The sequence below is a fragment of the Phacochoerus africanus genome, chromosome 4, assembly GCF_016906955.1.
Source record: "Phacochoerus africanus isolate WHEZ1 chromosome 4, ROS_Pafr_v1, whole genome shotgun sequence".
NCBI classification, from domain to species: domain Eukaryota; kingdom Metazoa; phylum Chordata; class Mammalia; order Artiodactyla; family Suidae; genus Phacochoerus; species Phacochoerus africanus.
In genome coordinates this window covers 71,999,730-72,018,945 of record NC_062547.1, presented here as the reverse complement: position 1 = coordinate 72,018,945, position 19,216 = coordinate 71,999,730, and the positions used below count along the sequence as shown (strand labels likewise).

Sequence of the window (19,216 nt, the reverse complement as noted above, 5' to 3'; positions counted from 1 at the left end):
GAGCCACCAGGAAACTCCTAGTAGGACTTTCTACTGAAATTTATATATACACTGGTAAGATGTTGATTATTTTAAAATATATGCAACCTAACCTATATAGCCAGTCAAGAAGTCATTTGCATGTCATGTAGACTATTTATGTAGTTGGAAAAGGGGCAGGGTTGGTTTTATTTTGACTATGGAAGTTGCCTAAAGATTGTCTAATCTTTCCGAAGTTCCCCTTAGTAGATTTTTCATACCAATGATTATCCCAGGGTTTGTACTTAAAGAAAAAAAAAAGATTTTTCTATGTGATCTAGCTTAGAATAAACCTTATTTTTCAAACACAAAAAAATTAAAATTAGGAGTTCCCACAGTGGCACAACAGGATTAATGGCACCTCTGGAGCGCAGGGTTGCAGGTTTGATCCCCAGGCCAGGATAGTGGGTTAAAGATCCGGTGTTGCTGCAGCTGCAGTGAAAGTTGAAACTGCAGCTCAGATCTGACCCCTGGCCTGGGAACTCCAAAACATAAAATATGATAAAATAAGATAAAATAAAATAAAATAAGGGAGTTCTCCGTGGCCTAGCAGTTAAGGATCTGGCCTGGTCACTGCTGTGGCTTGGATTCAGTCCCTGGCCCCAGGAACTTCCCCATGCCACAGGCACAGCCAAAAAAAATTTTTTTAATTTTAATTTAAATTTTAAAAAATAATAACAATAAATGCTATTAGTTTCTAAGTAAAACTCCAACCCAGAATATCTGTCCTCCAGACAAAGTCAGCGGCCCCCACTCATTTCTCTGGCTCACTTTCTAGAACTTTTGATCATACTTGATTATAACTCCTGGGTTTAGTCATCAGTCTGCTCCAATTAGCCCCAGGACAGCAGGGGATTGACTGTGTGCCTTCAGCTGGCAGGTCATCAACTTTCTCCGAGGAATGGCACTGACTCCTAAAGTGGAAAAACAATAACAACCAGAGTTCCTGTTGTGGCTCAGTGGGTTAAGAACCCCACTAGTGTCCATGAGGATGTGGGTTCAATCCCCGGCCTTGCTCAGTGGGTTAAGGATCCAGCATTACCGTGAGCTGGATCACAGTAGGTCACAGACGCGGCTTGGATCCCACGTTTCTGTGGCTGTGGTGTAGGCAGGCAGCTGCAGCTCCGATTCGACCCCTAGCCCAGGAACCTCCACATTCCACAGGTGCAATCCTAAAAAGAAAAAAAATAAAAACAACCATAATATCTGTTTCCATTGATGGAGGCCTTGCAGTGTGTAAACATTATCTTATTTTACCTGCACAGCAATCCTCCAAGAAAACACCCACTTAAGAGATGAGAAAACCGGGAGTTTCCATCATGGCGCAGTGGTTAACAAATCCAACTAGGAACCATGAGGTTGCGGGTTCGATCCCTGCCCTTGCTCAGTGGGTTAAGGATCCGGTGTTGCCGTGAGCTGTGGTGTAGGTTGTAGACGCGGCTCGGATCCCGCATTGCTGTGGCTCTGGTGTAGGCCAGTGGCTACAGCTCCAGTTCCACCCCTAGTCTGGGAACCTCCATATGCCGCAGGAGTGGCCCAAGAAATGGCAAAAAAAAAAAAAAAGACAAGAGATGAGAAAACCCAGGTCTTAAGAGTGTTAGAAACTTGACTGAGGTCACACTGAGCTCATAAAAGCCATACCAGGAATGCAGACATTGAAGAAGGGCTTTTGACAACTTGAGCCATTCAAAAACTCAAGCATTTGAAAACCCGAAAACCATCTTCACCTGTTATTTACTTGGTTTTGGGGTTTTTTTTGTTGTTGGTTTTTTTTTTTTTTTTGGCTTTTAGGGCCACTCCTGTGGCATGTGGAGGTTCCCAGGCTAGAGGTTCAATGAGAGCTGCAGCTGCTGGCCTCAGCCACAGCCACAGCAACGCAGGATGAGCTGCATCTTCGACCTATACCACAGCTCACGGCAACGCCTGATCCTTAATCTGCTGAGCAAGGCCAGGGATGGAACCACATCCTCACAGATACTAGTTGGATTAGTTTCTGCTGCACCACAACTGGAACTCCTTATTTGCAGTTTTGTTTGAAACCAGTTCCCTTTTATACATGATGAAATGGAACCAGAGAAACAAGAGACTTGAGGTTGCTTGGGTGTGCTATTTTTTCCCCCAATATAGGGAGATAAATAACTATTTACATTTCTTTAAAAGCAGTTGATCCATGGACTATCTGAATCTGCATGCAGTAAACCCTTCTGGAGTGGGGATTCCTGAGACATCTTGCCTCTGGATCTGCCGGGGCAGGGGGAAGGGACCCATCCCCCAAAGTTCCCCAGGATCCAGGGAGCCAAGCCTGGATTTATTGCATCTTCTGTGGGGTGTAGGGGCCGGCATACAATGTTTGGTCAAATGCCTGGAAACGCCCCCATTGGGACAGCTCCCATTTCTCACCCAGGAAATGTTGGAAGAAAGACACAAGGTTTTCAAGCAAAGGACGAAGCCCCCTGCCTCTCCACACCCCTCGCTGTACCTGCTGCAGGGGTTAGGACAGTCTGTACCGTAGCTGCCCACCACCCCCTCCACCCACAGCTCTGGCCGGGCTCCCATTTCTGCCTCCTGAGAGGGAGGCCAGATGCAGGAGAGGGATGCGGGGGGGGGGGGGTGAGGCGGTGGCAGAGGTTGGGGGGGCGCCATCCTGGCCAAGAGGCTGTCCTAATGTGTTTATATATATAGGAGGATGAAAACCAGAGACACAAGGAAATCTTTGGGGCTGTGGCAGAGGAGACAGGAGTAGGTAGAGGTTGTCCAGGCACCAGGGAGGGGAATCAGAGCCATAAAGGGGAGACCGCTGCTGAAGTCACAGAACGGCCAGGGGGACCCAGACCAGCCAGGGCCAGAGGTGTGGCGTTTGGGGACACAGGCTGAAGAAGAGGGACCCTGGAGTATGAAGGACCCAGGGAGGAAGGAGCAGGCAGAGAAGGAGCAGCCAGGGAGGTGGGAGAGAGACAAGATTAGTGGATACAAAGGAGAGATTCAAGAAGGAAGGCCGTGGGAGTTCCCTGGTAGCTCAGCAGGTTAAGGCATTGTTACTGCAGCGGCCTGGGTCATCGCTGTGGTGCAGGTTCAATTCCTGGCCCTTGAATGTCCAAATGACAAGGCTGTGTCCCCCCCCAAAATATAAAATAGGAAGCTGTGTAAAATAGTATGGTGGGAGTCCCAAAAGTCAATCAGAAAATTACTGTATGGTCTGGCAACCCAGCTTCTGCAGATCTACCCAAAAGAAGTGAAAGCAGGGACTCAAACAGATACTTGCACACCCATGTTCATAGCAGCATTATCCACAAGAGCCAAGAGGTGGAAGGAACCCAAATGTCCATCAAAGACTGGCTAGATGGGAGTTCCCACGGTGGCACAATGGGATCAGCAGCTTCTCTGCAGCACCAGGATGCAGATTCAATCTGTGGCCTGGCGTGGTAGGTTAAAGGACCTGGCATTGCCACCCCTGCAGCATAGATCAGGACTGTGGCTCGGATCTGGTCTCTGGCCAGGGAATTCCATATGCCTTGGGGCATGAAAAAAGGGGAAAAAAAAAGACTAGACAAATGAAACGTAGTTTTGTTTCTATCCATACAATGTGGCCCATCCACACAATGAACTGTTATCCAGCCTTAAAAAAGGAAGGACATTCTGACACATGACACAGATGAACTTGAAAACGTTATGCTAGGTGAAAAACTAGACACAAGAAGACAATTTTTTTTTCTTTTTAGGGGTACACCCATAGCATATGGAAGTTCCCAGTCTAAGGGTCGAATCAGAGCTGCAGCTGCTGCCCTAAACCACAGCCACAGCAACTCGGGATCTAAGCTGCATCTGCAAGCTACACAGCAACCACCACATCACCGGATCCTTAGCCCACTGAGCAAGACCAGGGATTGAACCCAAATCCTCATGGATACTTGTCAGGTTCTTAACCCGCCGAGCCACAATGGGAACTCCAAGAGGACAAATACTGCACCGTTCCACTTGTAGGAGGTCCCTAGAATAGGCAAATTCAATAAGACACAGCAGATTCGAGGTTACCAGGGATTGAGGAAGTGAGAACCAGGAGTTACTGTTTAACAGGTCTGGAACTTCTTTGGCAGAAAATTAAAAAAAAAAAAAAGTTCTGGAGATGAATGGTGGTGATGGCCGCACAGCAATGCGAGTGTACTTAATGTCACTGAACTGTACCTTTAAAAATGGTTAAGGAGTTCCTTTGTGGCACAATGGATTAAGGATCTGGCATTGTCACTGCAGTGGTTTGGGTCACTGCTATGGTGTGGGTTCAATCCCTGGCTCGGTAACTCTCACGTGCCATTGGCACAGCCCCATAAAATGGTTCAAATGGTCAATTTTATATTATGTATGTTTTACTATGATAAAAAGAAGGAAGGAGTTAAAACTATAAAGAGCTCCAAGCAGGGGCAATCAGAGAAAATGCTAGATCCTGCATAGCTCTCCTGCCCTCATTCCAAGGCAGGTGTGAATACTGTCACCATCTGAAGACAGTGCTAAAAAGTCCTGGAAAGGGACTGACCCTGTCCTGCTGATCCTGACAGCCCAAAGGAGGGACATCTCATCTAGACTGGAGGAGTCAGGAAGGATGCCTGGAAGGCATGCCAAGCTGGGTTTTGAAGGATGAGTAGGAGTTCACCAGGCTGTCTGTGGGTGGCCTGGAAGAGGAGGGTCCCCAAAGAGAGGAAAAAACAGGTGCCCTGGATTGGGGGTGGGGAAGACAAATAGAATGACTGGGAGGGAGAGAGAGGAGAAGGGCAAAGGAAGCAGAGGAAAAAAGAAATAGAGGAGGGAGTTCCCATCGTGGCTCAGCAAAAACGAATCTGACTACCATCCCTGAGGACGCAGGTTTGATCCCTAGCATCACTCAGTGGGTTAAGGATCTGGTGTTGCCATGAGCTGTGGTTTTGGTTGCAGACTCGGCTCGGATGTGGCGTTGCTGTGGCTGTGACATTGGCTAGTGGCTACATCTCTGAATCAGCCCCTAGCCTGGGAACCTTCATGTAGCCATGGGTGTGGCCTAAAAAAGACAAAAAGAAAGAAAGAAATATAGGAGGAAAAAAAAGTAAGAAGGAACATAGAGCTTGGACCCAGACACATCTGAGTTTATTGAGTTTGAGTCTAGCTCTGCAGTTTACCGACTGTGTGGCCCAGGACTGCATCGTCCTTTCTCCTCCCGGCGCCTCAGTCTCCTCATCTGGAAAGTGGGGTGACAACGCCCCCTAGTGGAGCTTCAGTGGGCTCAGGGATAACGCCTTGGTAGTTCCGCTCAGCTACGGGTTGGTGCGTTTGGATGTTACATCATTGTCCACCTCTGTGTATCTTTTCTGTCTGATAGCACTTGGCACGTGGCTGCCTCATGCGTGGGTGGAAATATGAGGGTTTGAGGGGCCAGAAGCAGGAGGCAGCCGACCCTGGTGCCCTTTGTACTGTGCTGGCGGCGGTGAGCTCAGGCTTCTGCTGTGGGGGAAGGGAAGGTATTCAGGGGATTTAGGAGCTCAGAGGTTCCAGGGTATATACTCTACTAGGACTGAGCAGGGCCAGAATTAGAGGGAGGTGAACGAGGTGCCGAATCCAATCCTCTCAGGTCCTAACCTTCTGATCATTTATTCATTGTAGATCTCTTTGCACTATATTGAGGGTTTTGGGGGGTTTTGTCTGTTTGTTTTAGCAGCATATGGAACTTCTCCGGCTAGGGTTGACTCAGAGCTGCACCTGCTAGGCAATGCCAGATCCTTAACCCACTGAGCAAGGCCAGGGATCGAACCCGCAAACTAATGGTTCCTAGTTGGATTCATTTCTGCTGCGCCACAACGGGAACTCTGAGGCTTTTTTAAAAGTCAGTCTTAAAGTATGTTTTTCTTGGTTCCTGAATTTGGGGGGGCACCCCACTTTCAATTTTGTGCCTCAGGCAAGTGCCACTCTTACCTCACCCTCGTCCCAGCCTGGGAGGGAGACTTAGGATCCAGGAGATGCATAAGGAGACACATCTAAGCAGCCCAGGGAAAAAACTAGAAGCCCTGACAGCACCTGAAGTTCTACCAGGAGAGCTCAGCTCCGTGCTTTTACAAATTGCATTCACAGACGTGATCTACCATGAGGCTTAAAACAAGCCAGCTTGGAGTTCCCATCATGGCGCAGTGGTTAACAAATCCGACTAGGAACCATGAGGTTGCGGGTTCGATCCCTGGCCTTGCTCAGTGGGTTAATGATCCAGCATTGCCATGAGCTGTCGTGTGGGTCGCAGATGTGGCTTGGATCCCACATTGTTGTGGCTGTGGCGTAGGCTGGTGGCTACAGCTCTGATTTGACCCCTAGCCTGGGAACCTCCATATGCCACGGGAAGCGGCCCTAGAAGAGGCAAAAAGACCAAAAAAAAAAAAAAAAAGCCGGCTGAGCTGACAGGACAGAGGTTAATTTGCCAGTTTCCTAAGATAATCAGACCGAAAACCAGGGAGGGAGAATCAGGTCTGAGAGCCCAGATTTTCAGCCCCTTTTCAAGGGGGGATAAGACCTTGAAGACCTAGGTTAGACCTAGCCTGGGTGGGGCTGGGTGACCACCCCCCAGTCTTCCCCGCCTGCCACCAGATAGGCGCTGAGCTCAGGTTGGACGGGATGGGAGGAGGATGGGCAGGGGCTGGGTGTCAGGGGGCCTCGGCAGCCTGGTCAGTGCCTTCTCCCCACTGCCCTCCAGGAGGATGGAATTCCAGGGCCGCTCGGCAAGAGTGCAGAGGACCTCAGCCTGGATCTGGGGGCCCTTCAGGGCAGCGTGTATCTCCAGGACCTGGGCCTGGAGGTCCCTTCACCCAGCCAACCTGGAGGAGCCGGGGGCAGCGGCACCCCTAGCGAAGAAGTTGGAACAGACTCACCCTTCTCCTCCTCGGCTGGATCCCAGGGCCTGCAGCGGAGACGCAGCTGGGAGAGGTCACGGAGCTGCTCTGAAACCTGGCAGAGGTCAGTGCCACCCCCACCCCCCCTTCTCTCCCCCATCCCCATTGATGCCTTCCAGGACACACCCCCAGGGTGGCAAGGCCACACTGCCTTCCCCCCACCCCCCGCCTCTGTGTCACCTAGCTCAAGGGCCACCAGAGGTGTCTGCACTGTCAGAAGACAGCCAAACTGATGGCTAAGGGAACCCTGCAGGCACAGCTGGACCCAGATGTGTACACTCACTCTCGCACTCTGGGTACACAAACCCCACCCCCCAAACCCAAACAGAGAAGCCGAAACATGTCTCTCATACACACATGCACAAAGCCACCAATGCAGTTGTGATCAAAACACGGTTTCGTGATGAAGTTCTCATTGTGGCGCAGTGGAAATGTACCCGACTAGTATCCATGAGGTCTCAGTTTCGATCCCTGGCCTCGCTCAGTGGGTTAAGGATCCAGTGTTGCCATGAGCTGCAGCATAGGTCACAGATGAGGCTCGGATCTGACGTTGCTATGGCTGGGGTGTAGGCCAGCAGCTGCAGCTCCAATTGGACCCCCATATGCTGCAGGTGCGACCAAAAAAAGACCAAAAAAAAAAACAACAACAACAAACAGGTGCATGGAGTTCCCTTGCAGTGCAGCAGGTTAAGGATCTGGTGCTGCTGTGGTGCGGGTTCATCCCTGGCCTGGGAACTTCCAAAAACCAAACAAAACAAACTGTGTTCAGTGCCACCCACACACCACAGTGGCAAGCCCTAAACAGGGGAGAAGGATGCTTTAGCTGCTCACCCCAGTTCCCTCTGCTCCTCATAGTTCCCCCCAAATATAAATCCAGTCTGTGTAAAATATGGGCCTGCGATGCAAATGAAGCTTCAGTAGCCAATTCCACAACCAGCGTCCTCACCCATCCCTCTGGAACTGGGAAATCTGCACCTGTCTCTGCCTGCCCCTGCAAAGAGCACCCTTGGGTTCTCCCAGGTCCCCCATGCCTCGCACGCTGGAGCCAGGGCGGCAACCAGGTGGCAGAGACTTGACTCCCTACCTTCCTCCACCAGGCTCAGCCTTGATGCCTCAGCTGAGACCCAGGGGTCCTGTCTCCCCAGGACACTGGCCAGCCTGGCTCTGAACTTGCCAGAAGAGGGCCTACAGGCCTGGACCCAAGCATGTCTGCCTGGGGGCAGCACCCCCATAGAGCAACCGAGCAAGGTGGGTGCAGCTCACAGCCACGCCCAGAAGATAACACACCTGTGGGCACAGGAGTTGGTTCAGCCAGTGGGAAGGAACTGCCTTACCCAGAGCCTGTTGTGGCAGGTGTAGCCCTTGACTGGGGAGTCTCTGAGTCCTGAGACTCCAGCCCAGGCCTGAGGGTCCTTTGCTAGGGTGGAGTCCACAATAGGGGATCCTTGACTCCCAGTGCAAGCCATGGCCTGGAGAGCAGGGGTTGGGGGCTGGGGGGTGTCTCCACATCTTTGCAGCTGGAAGGAAGTCCCATCTATGACTGGAGTTTGCAACTAGGGGAGGGTTCATCTCTCCGGTCTGGGATTATAGCCCAAAGCTGGGGAATACATGCTCGGGGCGATGGCCTGCACCTGGGGCATCTTAGCCATGACCATAACTTGGGGGGAAAGTTCCTGGCCATGGGTGAAATTTGTGGCTCAGAATGCCAGAGCTCTAGCCCACAGCTGGTGGGGGGTGGGGGCCTTGGCCAGACTGCTGTGGAGGGTATGGCTCTAGCCCTCAGCTGCTATGGAGACCCATCTGTGTGGCTGGGGGTATGGGGGTAGCCTCTGTCTGCAGCTGGAGGCCAGGCACCCTCCACCTGGTGAGCCTGCCTGCAGCCCAGGCAGTCTCCAAGCTTAGTGTGATGCTTATTCCCAGCAGGAATGTGACAGCCCTGAGAAAAGAGTGAGATCACGGTCAGTTCCCATGTCCTTCGATGAGATCAACTCCCTAGAAATCTTTCCCGCTTTGGAAGTGCCCGCTCCAGCTGTTCAAGGTAGCCCAGCCTGGGGAATTTCCTTCATTCAAACCCCTGGAGGTCCCCCCCCAACCCCATGGCACTGGTGGTGGGTGCTCAGGGTCCCCTGATCAGGAACTGGGAAGAATGCTGGGGGGGGGGGGTGGCGTGGCTCCTCCAGCCCCTGCCCCTCCCCCTCCCCTAGTGCCTTAGTCCAGGGTGGACACACCATCGCAATGACCCCCTAGGGCTCTCTCTTCTCGCTCTGACTCCGTCTCTTTATCTCCTTCTTTGTCTCTGAATTGCTAACTGAAGAGAGCTTGCCTCCCTCTCGTATCAGACAGACCCACAGGTCAAACCAGGAATCTACCACTTTCCAGGCAGTCTCTGAGCCTCCTCAGCTTTCTCTATAAGAATGGGATGATTAGTGTATTACCTTAGGGTGGCTTAGAGGGATCCCTGAGTGTGTTTGTGTAAAGTGCTTAGCGCATGAGAGGCACTTGTGACATGTGGGGGACACTTCCATCCTGGGCTCTCTGCCCTCCTTACACCTCTCCTCCCTAAGAGTGGCAAGCCCCATCCAGAAAGTCTCCAGTTCTGCAGGGGTGGGGTCAGGGGGCGCATTGCTCAGCTGGTCCTGCCCCAGAGCCCCCCTCATACCTGTGCCTCTTGGGATGGGGCTGCTTCCAGGCTTGGCTCCACCAGTGCTGGAGTGCATGGAAAAAGACCACGTGGAGCCGGATCACGTGTGAGTGTCTGCCCACTGATGGGAGAGGGACCCCAGTGGACAGCCAAGGGTTCGAGACTTGGGGAAGAGGGGTACAGGGTGTAGCCTCGCTGGCAGTTAAGTGACAGGGCCAGCCACGGTCCCTCCCAGTTCCTCTATGACCTTGATCTTCTCTCCCACAGCACCCTTCTCCCAAGCAAGGGACCCGGGCGCCCTCAGAAAGGGTCTCCACATCGAGTGAGGGATTGAGGCTCTGGGTTAGGGGTTGCATCAGGACCCGGGACGAGGTTGGGCCATCACAGCTCATCTTGGGGAACACCTGTCATCAGGGGCAACCATAGGCTCTTTTTATCCCCCACCCCAGGTTGATTGTCCAGCAGGTGCTTCAAGAACTCCGAGAGTACCATGGGTAAGTGGGAAGGGGGACTAAGTATGATGGAACAGGTGTGGAAGGGCAGGTGGGGGGAGTGTCGGGGAACAGGTATAGGAGTGGACAGGTATGGGGGACAGTTGTGAAGACAGGTAGAAATGGGAGGAAAACAGTGACAGGTAAACTGGGAGGAGGCACAGATGTGGAAAAGGACAAAGTACAGCTGCAAGCCGCCACCAGCCCACAGGGTACCTTTGTACAAACGGGAAAAGGTGCCTCTTGCCCAGAATACCGCCATCTGTTTGAAAATCTTCCTGACATGCTGATTTTGTCCAACTAAGACCTGTTACCACCCTCTGCTGGAAATCTCATCACCAGAATTCCTGCTGTGGTTCAGCGGGTTAAGAACCTAACGTATGTCCATGAGGATGCGGGTTTGATCCCTGGCCTTGCTCAGTGGGTTAAGGATCAGGTGTTGCCCCAGGCTGCAGCATAGGTTGCAGATGTGGCTTGGATCTGGTTTGGCCTTGGCCACTGCTGTGGCCAGCAGCTGCAGCTCCGATTCAGCTCCTAGCCTGGGAACGTCCATATGCCTCAGGTGCAGCCATTAAAAAAAAAAGAAGAAAGAAAAAAGAAAACCCATCACTTTGACCATGTATACAAGCCCACAGATGGAGGGATGGTGGGAGCCTCAGCTCAGGGTGCACACCTATCCATGGGAGCCCAAAGGGAGAGGGGCAGGAGAAGGGGCAGCTGGGGGAAGAGGGAGGGTGGAAGGGCTGCCAACCCAGATGTCCATCCCCTCTGATCCTGCAGGGCCCGGCAGAGGGCTCGCTTGTCGGTCAGCCCCAGAGGGACCCATTCGAACCTCACCTGGTTTGAGTTCCTGTCTGAGTGAGTATGCAGAGCTTGGGTGGGGTTGGCACTGGATTCCCACAAACCTTCACCCCTGGTCCTCTGTTCGCGACCCTAAGCCGGGGGGAGGGGGGAGGAGGGAGGAGCTGGGGCCCCCATCCTTTTCGCTAAAAGCACCAGGAGAATGATGAGGGCGGCAGGTGGGAGGCGGTCTTCACATGCCCTGGGAGGGCAGAGAAAGACTTTTTGGAGGAGGTGACCACTCGAGCTGGGTTCCGGTGGGAGAGTAGGAGTTTGCCAATATGCAGAGATGAGGAAGAAATAGGTGACTTCTGGGGACCGGTGTCAGGGTGGGGCCAGGAGGAGGGGAGGAAAGAGGAGTTAGCAGAGGTGAGATCCCTCTGGGCAGCAAAGAAGCACAGTAAGGGTTGGGGTGCAGACTGGAGGTGTGGAATCTTCCTCCAGGGAACAGATTCTGCAGGGGCTGCATTTGGTTGGCAATGACTTAGTATGTATTTGTTAAGTGAGTTTGCACTGGCCATCCAGGAGGGTCATGACTGCGATCTGGGGCTGGAATGTTGGGTGGGAAGAAGGGAGCGGGGTTTGAGAGAGATCCTATGGGAAGAATGGGAAGCATTTTAGTCTGGTCAGATATGAAGCAGGGGAGCTCCCATTGTGGCTCAGCAAGTTCAGAACCTGATTGGTATCCCTGAAGACACGGGTTCCATCTCTGGCCTCACTCAGTGGATTGAGGATCCGGTGTTGCTGTGAGCTGTGGTGTGGGTCGTAGAAGCGACTCAGATCCCGCATTGCTGTGGTTGTGGTGTAGGCTGGCAGCTGCAGCTCCGATTCAACCCCTAGCCTGGGAACTTCCATATGCTGAGGGTGCGGCCCTAAAAAGACAGGGAGAAAAAAAAGGTATGAAAGGGACATGAATCACAGGGAGGAGGCAGAGATGAACAAGGCCCATCCAGGGTCCTCAAGCTTGAGACCCTGTTATATTCATCTCTGCAAACCCAGTCCTCAAGATGCATGGAGTTTTGCAAACCTCTGTAAATGTTAGTTGAGTGAATAAGTGAGTGAGAGGAGGGAGAGAGTTGGGGACCACAGTGGAGTTGAAACAGGATTAGGGGACCCCAGAGAGACAGATTCCAGGTGGGTCCCAAGATCGACCTGAAGGACCAGCTGCTGTGCCCTCCTCACCCAAGTTTCTTCCCCTTAGGAGTGAGGACAGCGTGGGGAAGACGGAGAGAAGTGACAGGGGCACCAGGGTGAAGCGCAGACTGAGCTCTCTCCGCTGTCGTGTCACCAGGCAGAAGGAGAAGGTCAGGGGGCCGGGTCATGGTGTGGGGTTGGGGGACCCCCTCTGCCATCTTCAGCTTGTTAGGGTGCGCCTGGCCCCAGAGCCCTGGGTTTGAGGTGGAACTGGATGCGCAGGGCATCCTCATGCCTCCCTCTGTCCCAAACAGGGCAAGAGCCCAGTGCTTCTGAAGGACAAGAGTCAGGATGCTCGAGAGAGGAAGGAATGTGTCAACGGGCACCAGCTGGCTCGAGGAACCGTCTTTGGCCACTCCAGCTGCCCCCTGTGTGGCAAACCTTTTCTGAGCTCTGGTAAGTCTGGTGGCCCAGCCCATCCTCCTGGATGGCAGTTACTTGCTCTCCTTTATGTCCCCTAAATTACTCTCATAGCCTCCTTTGATCTTTGCATCCTCGTCCCATTTCACCCTTTCTCAGTGATGGCCGCCCCTGGCTCCCTGGAGGTCACTAGGGATCCATCCCAAGAGCAGAGACCATATGGTTGGTTAGGGCCCCCAACATTCCCTTTAAGTCTCAGCTTCTGTCATTGCAAAACTCCTTTGGCAGGAGTTCCCATTGTGGCTCAGCAGGTTATGAACCTGACTAGTATCCATGAGAATGTGGGTTAAATCCCTGGCCCCACTCAGTGAGTTAAGGATCTGGCATCACCGTGAGCTGTGGTGTAGGTAGCACATGTGGCTCGGATCTGGTGTTGCTATGGCTGCAGTGTAGGTTGGCAGCTGCAGCTCCAATTTGAATCCTAGCCTGGGAAATTCCGTATGCTAAGGGGACGGCCCTTAAAAAAAAAAAAAAAAATAGAGTTCCCGTTGTGGTGCAGTGGTTAACGAATCCGACTAGGAACCATGAGGTTGTGGGTTCAATCCCCGGCCTTGCTCAGTGGGTTAAGGATTCGGCATTGCTGTGACCTGTGATGTAGGTTGCAGACGCGGCTCGGATCCCGCAGTTGCTGTGGCCCTGGCGTAGGACAGTGGCTACAGCTCCGATTCAACCCCTAGCCTGGGAACCTCCATATGCTGCGGGAGCAGCCCAAGAAAAGGCAAAAAGACCAAAAAAAAAATCTTTTGGCAAAACCCCAACTCAGGCTAGTGAGTGTATTAGTTAGCTGGGGCTGCATAACAAAGTGTCATCATCTGGTTGGATTTAAACGCAGAGAGGCATTGTCTCCGAGTTCCGGTGAAGTCCAGGATCAAGGTGTCCGCAGGACTGGGCTCCCTCTGAAGGCGGGAAGGGAGGGTCCACTCCAGGACTCCCTCCTGGCTTCTGGAAATCCAGCTGCTTGTGGATTGCAGGACTGAGCTTTTAAGGTGGTTTTGTCCCTGTGCGCATGTCTACCTCTCAAACTCCCCTTTTTCTAAGAACTTGTATTTGGGCTGATCCTAACGACGTATGACTTCATCAAACTAAATACATCAGACATTGGCAATGACACTATTTCCAAACAAGACCACCTTCTGATGGATTGAGGGGGACTGTCACTGGAACATACAAATTGGAGGTGGTGGGGGCACAATTCAGCCCCTAAGAGGCAATTTCCTGCCTCCCAGGGCTCTCTGAGGGACAAGGGTTTCTGCTCACGAAAGAATACTGCAGAGTTCTCTTGTTGCACAGCGGGTTAAGTATCCAGCATTGTTACTGCAGCCGCCTCGGTCACTGCTGTGGCACAGGTTCAATCCCTGGCACAGGAACTTCCAAGTGCTGCGGGCACGGCCTAAATAAATAAATAAATAAAAAGGAAAGAGTACTGGGTTCCAGAGGCCGTAGAGGGAGATGACGTTGGTCTTTTCTAAGATTTAGCACTTGGCCTTTTTTGAAAATAAGCCCCACTCGGTAAGACATGGAGCGGAGGCAGCAGTGACTTGCTTGTTAGAAAAGAGATGTGTGGTTTACAGCGAAAATTCAGCAGTAGCTCTGTGGCCAGCAAATTTGGGCTAGTGTGGGGTTCCTTGACCTTGACACTATCAATATTTGAGGTCTGGTCATTCTTGGGGGGAGGGGGAGGGCTGTTTCGTGCATTTTTGAGGAAGATTTTGAGCAGCATCCCGGGTCTCCACCCACCAGATGCTATTAACACCCATCCCACAGCAAAAATGTTTCTAGACTGGTCAGATGACTGGCCAGGATCACCCTGCTGAGCACCAACGGGCTAGGAAGATGGACTACTGGCCCACCCTGGCCCCAGGGTGGGCTGCGCGGTGAGCGCCCTCCTTCCACCTGCAGGGCAGGTGCCTCCACGTGCCCTGAGCCACACCTTTTGCATTTCTTCCTTTCCTGGCCCCGCACATGAGCATTTTCCTTCTTCCTCATTCCCCTCTCTTTCCGGAGCATCGTGTTGCTGGCAATGGGGCTCTTAGCAGCTGCTGGCCTGTTTGGAGCTTTCTCTCCATTGGAAGATCTCCAACCCACACTATCTGCCACGCCGGCAAGCAGTCTCCAACCTCAGGCTTTGCAAAGTCTTCAACATTCTTTTAAACAGCAGGTGACTTCCTGTTTCTGCTGACTTCCTAATTCCTTCTTCTTCTTTGGAGGCTGAGGTCTGCTGGATACAGGGACCTGCCTGGAGAGCCTAGGATCCAGCCCACCTGGGTATCAAATTCAAAGGGCAAGTGAGAGGTTGGCAGAAGGAAGGGTGAGGTCAAAGATCTGGAATACATGGGCAATACAGAAATGAATGGCTGCCTCTATGCTGCCACAGCAAAGCTGCGTATTTTGCAGCATGCTCTCAAAGCCGAAACTATTTACCGTACAGCTCTTTACAGCCAAAATTTGCTAACCCCCTGAGCTAGGTTTCCCAGCAGCAAGGAAGACTCCAGGAGGTGACTTAATAGTAGCTGGCAGATCAGTAAACACATCTAACCTTGAAGACGAGGGTATAGACAGCGACTGATTTTCTGAATGTCACTTGACAATCACAGAAGACTTTGCACAAATAATAAGAGTAATGGGGGAGTTCCTTTGTGTGCAGCAGGTTAAGAATCGTGCATTGTCACGGCAGGGGCTCTGGTTGCTGCTACGGTGCAGGTTCAATCCCTGATTAGGGAAATTCCACATGCCGAGGATGCAGCCCAAAAAACCATAACAAGGGAGTTCCCATTGTGGCTCAGAGTAACCAACCTGACTACCCATGAGGTTGCGGGTTCAATCCCTGGCCCTGCTCAGTGGGTTAAGGATCTGGTGTTGCCATGAGCTGTTGTGTAGGTTGCAGACCCAGCTCCAATCTGCCTTGCCGTAGCTGTGGCATAGGCTGGCAGCTGCAGCTTCCATTCAACCCCTAGACCAGGAACTTCCACATGCCGCAGGTGCGGCCCTAAAAAGCAAAACAAAACCACACCCTCACAGTAACTCTGTAAGGCACTAGTACTCCCCCTTTCTACAGATGAGGAAACTGAGGCCCAGAGGAGTTAAGTTCTTGCTCATGGTCACACAGCAATATTTGAACTCAGAACCTGAGGCCCTGATCACCAATCCACTGCCATATCACACCACTGGTTTTTTTAATAAAATAAGCTTTTAACTTTTTGTAGTTGTGCCAAAGGCAAAATTTTCTATTTTAAAAGAAAATCAAATTGCAGATACATGAAAAGCAAAAGTTTCATTTATCAAAGACACTTCGCTGTTCAATGTCCTTAATGTCAATATTCGGGGCAATTTTTGAGAGTTTCCCACCCCACGATGGCATCAATAATAGCTCTGTGTAATAATTTTTAAAATAACAGGAAAATGAAAAACACTTTCATTAAAGTATAATAGATTTATAGTGTTGTGTCAGTTTCTGCTGTACAGCATAGTGACCCAGCACACAGATAGAACACATGTTCTAGCCCCAGAGACTGGATATAGTTCCCTGTGCTGTAAAGCAGGACTTCATTGCGCATCCCTTCTAAATGTAATAGCTTGCATCTACCAACCCCAAACACCCAGTCCATCCCACTCCTTGCAACCACAAGTCTTTTCTCTATGTCTGTGAGTCTGTGAAAACACTTTTGTATTGAATGTTTGCAAACTGTTCTAAAGACAGCAAGCATGTGCTCAGTTGTTTTTCTCTCACTTTAAAATAAGCTACCAGTAATTTTAAACCAGGCAAAAATGCATTGTTCCTGCATGAACTATTAAGCAGTCCCACTTGCAAAAATGTTTGGCAGAGTCCTTGGCTTCTATGAAAACCTTAAAATAGCAAAGGAGAGACCAGAGTTTATTTTCAGATTCTATAACTAGCTTCCGATAATCTCTTATCAGTCGACTTATGGGCAAAATACCAGATACTAAGGGATGAGATTTAATTTTTGGTGTAAGCATGAAACTGTTGGGGATTGCTTTCTGTGGCTAGCATAAACCAACAAGTAACCAAGTGGAGAGTATGATGCAAAATAGGCAGGAGGGATAACAATGTTTTGTTTGTTTCAAGAAAAATCTACTGCTAATACTCTAGAGAAACTAACACCTACTTAGGAATTTGAACATTATAGGAAACCAAAGGATCAGACTTCAAAAATATCTGTAACTTGGCACTGGAATTTTTTTTTTTTTTTTTTGCTACATTGTGGCATTATACCCTACAAGTGTACAATGATCTGAGGACTCCCCACCCCTCCACTGGTGGGGGAGACCCCTTTGCTCCCTGAAACTTTTCATTTCAGATTTATAGAAAAGTGCAGAGAGCAGAGGACCCCTTTCTAACATTCACCCAAATTCCTTTCATGTTAATATCTTATATAACCACACTACATTTGTCACAACTTTGGAACCAACACTGGTACAGTACCATTAACTAAATTCTAGACTACTCAGATTGAACCTGCACACAGCACTAAACAAAGCCACAGTGGTGACAACACCAGGTCCTCAACCCACTGAGCCACCAGGGAACTCCACCAAGTTTTTTGTTTTCCATTAGTGATCTCCCTCTGTTTTAGGATCCAATTCCGTTACGCACTATCTTCAACCACCCTGTCTCCCTGGTCTTTCTGGTCCGTGAGCATTTCTCTGTCTCTTCTTATTGTTCATGACCTTGACAGTCTTGAGAAAGGTATCTTGTATGCTGTCCTTTAATCTGGGTTTGTCTGATTTTTCTTAAAATTAGAAAGGGGTTATAGGTCTGGGGAACCTTCCTGAGGGTAAGTGCTGTTGTCATGACAGGTTAACTTGTATCACCTGGTTAAGGTAATGCCTACCAGGTTCCCAATTTTCCTGTTCCCTATTCTATTCTTCGGAAGCGAGTCACTTAATCCAGCCTACTTTCGGGGGGGGAGGGATCAGTTCCACCTCCTGGAGACATCATTTGACTTTCAGGACAATGCTTTGAGATCAAGGAAGATTGGAGTTTGTATAAAAGAAATGATGGGGCTAGCATTCAGCATGGTGCCTGGTACACAGGGGCAATGGTGACACCTTGTCATCATCATTACTATTCCTTGTTGTTATTGAGGCAAAGCCAGCATCTAAATCATAGACCCTGACCCTGGGCTTTGACCACAGCCCCACACCTAAGGAAGCATATGAGGCCAGAACAGCCGGGGTCCCACTCCCAGAAGGCTGAGAGCAGGCACTGCCCAGGTGTAACTCGCCACAAGCCTACCTACCATCAGAGGTCTTCAAAGCCACAAGTTACCTTAAGGAAACGGCCCCACAGTTAAGTTAAACAGAACAGGGAATGAGTCATGCTCCAGGTAATCATGGAAGGTGCATTTCCAGGGTAAAGCTGAGATGCTTTCCTACAGACCAGCCCTGCTGCTGGAATGCCATTCCAGACAGCCCCGTTCCTGCCCTTGATCTTTGAGGCCCCTCTGTGGTCTGACTCTGCCTGCCCTTCCATCCCACTCTCCCAATGCTCAGCCATCAGGATCTGTGGCCCCGTCACCCTGAGGTCTCATGGCTTCCCCGTGCCCATCACCTGAGTCTTGTTCATTCAAGGCTGTTCCTGAATTTCCTCCACCACCTAACCCTTACTCACCCTCCCAGACAAAGCGCAGGGCCACCTCCCCCAGGAAGCCTGCATAAGGTGACTTTAACTTCTGAGTGTCTCAAAGGCCAATGGCTGCCAGCCAAGGGCCATTTGGCACCCCAGGGAACATTTGACAATGGCCGGAGATATTTTTGGTTGTCAGGACTGAGGGTGCTCCTGACCCCCAGGGTAGAGGCCGGGGATTGCTGTTGAATAACTTCCAATGCACAGAAGCCCCTGATGAATTATCCAGCTCCAACTGTTCATTAGTACCAAGACTGAGTAATGCTGCTATAGATGGAAACTCTTTGGCTCTTAGCAGAGTCCTTGGCCCACGATAAGAACTAAAGAAAAGCAGGATGGTTGCATGGATAAAGGCAAGACCAGAGATACCTCTCTTTCCTTGACAGACACTTGGAAAAATTGGTCCCTACATTTAGGGGAGAACCGTGCCCACCTACAGAGTTTAACCAAAGTGGCTATAGAAATGAGGATCCTGCCACTCTTCCTGCTTAAAATCTTCAATGGCTCCCCATTGCCTTCAGAATAAAGTCCAAAAGTCACAGCAATTCAGAGAGTGAACATTTATGGATCTGCTGAGACCTCGAAAGTATTTGTGTCTGGGCTTCAGACCTCCACTGGGGTGGGGTGTCTGATGAAGTATGTCCTTGCACTTCTGGACCCTCCAGTTCCTTGGACACGCTCCCTCTCTTGATCATGATCACTGCACTTATCTGAAGGCAGGTCACCTGGGGGACTCTGCCACCCAATTTCTGGACTGAGAGCTCCCAACATGCTGACTCTGTTTTGAAGTGAGTTTGGTTTGGGGCTATCTTGATTTGGTTGATCAGCTCGGACCTTAGGGAAAGACGCCTGGCTCCTCTCCCGGTCCCTGCCCATGCCTTCCACCTAGGGGGGAGATGGAATAGACAAGCCGCAGGACTGGACAGTCTGGTGGCGCCTGAGGGGTGCTGGCACTTGGGAGAGGCATCTAGCATGTCTGTAGGTGTCTAAAAACACCTGTGTAGAGGTGTCTAGCATGTATTTCACACTCTGAACGCCTGTTTGGGGGTATTTGATAGCATCTGTGTTGAGG

At 50.9% G+C, this 19,216-nt stretch overlaps 1 protein-coding gene across 6 annotated transcripts in view; it reads left to right on the top strand.

The window, feature by feature from the left end:
- ARHGEF18 (Rho/Rac guanine nucleotide exchange factor 18) overlaps nt 1-19,216 on the top strand; it is a 95,986-nt gene that overhangs the window by 19,453 nt on the left and 57,317 nt on the right. For 5 of the 6 annotated variants that reach the window (XM_047777286.1, XM_047777287.1, XM_047777284.1 and 2 more), the window contains 8 exons: nt 6,719-6,978; nt 8,012-8,162; nt 8,835-8,952; nt 9,604-9,661; nt 10,005-10,049; nt 10,827-10,904; nt 12,088-12,190; nt 12,335-12,476. In XM_047777286.1, coding sequence (XP_047633242.1) covers nt 6,719-6,978; nt 8,012-8,162; nt 8,835-8,952; nt 9,604-9,661; nt 10,005-10,049; nt 10,827-10,904; nt 12,088-12,190; nt 12,335-12,476 — 955 coding nt within the window. The remainder of the gene's footprint in view (nt 1-6,718; nt 6,979-8,011; nt 8,163-8,834; nt 8,953-9,603; nt 9,662-10,004; nt 10,050-10,826; nt 10,905-12,087; nt 12,191-12,334; nt 12,477-19,216) is intronic. The other variant, XM_047777285.1, reaches the window with a different exon arrangement.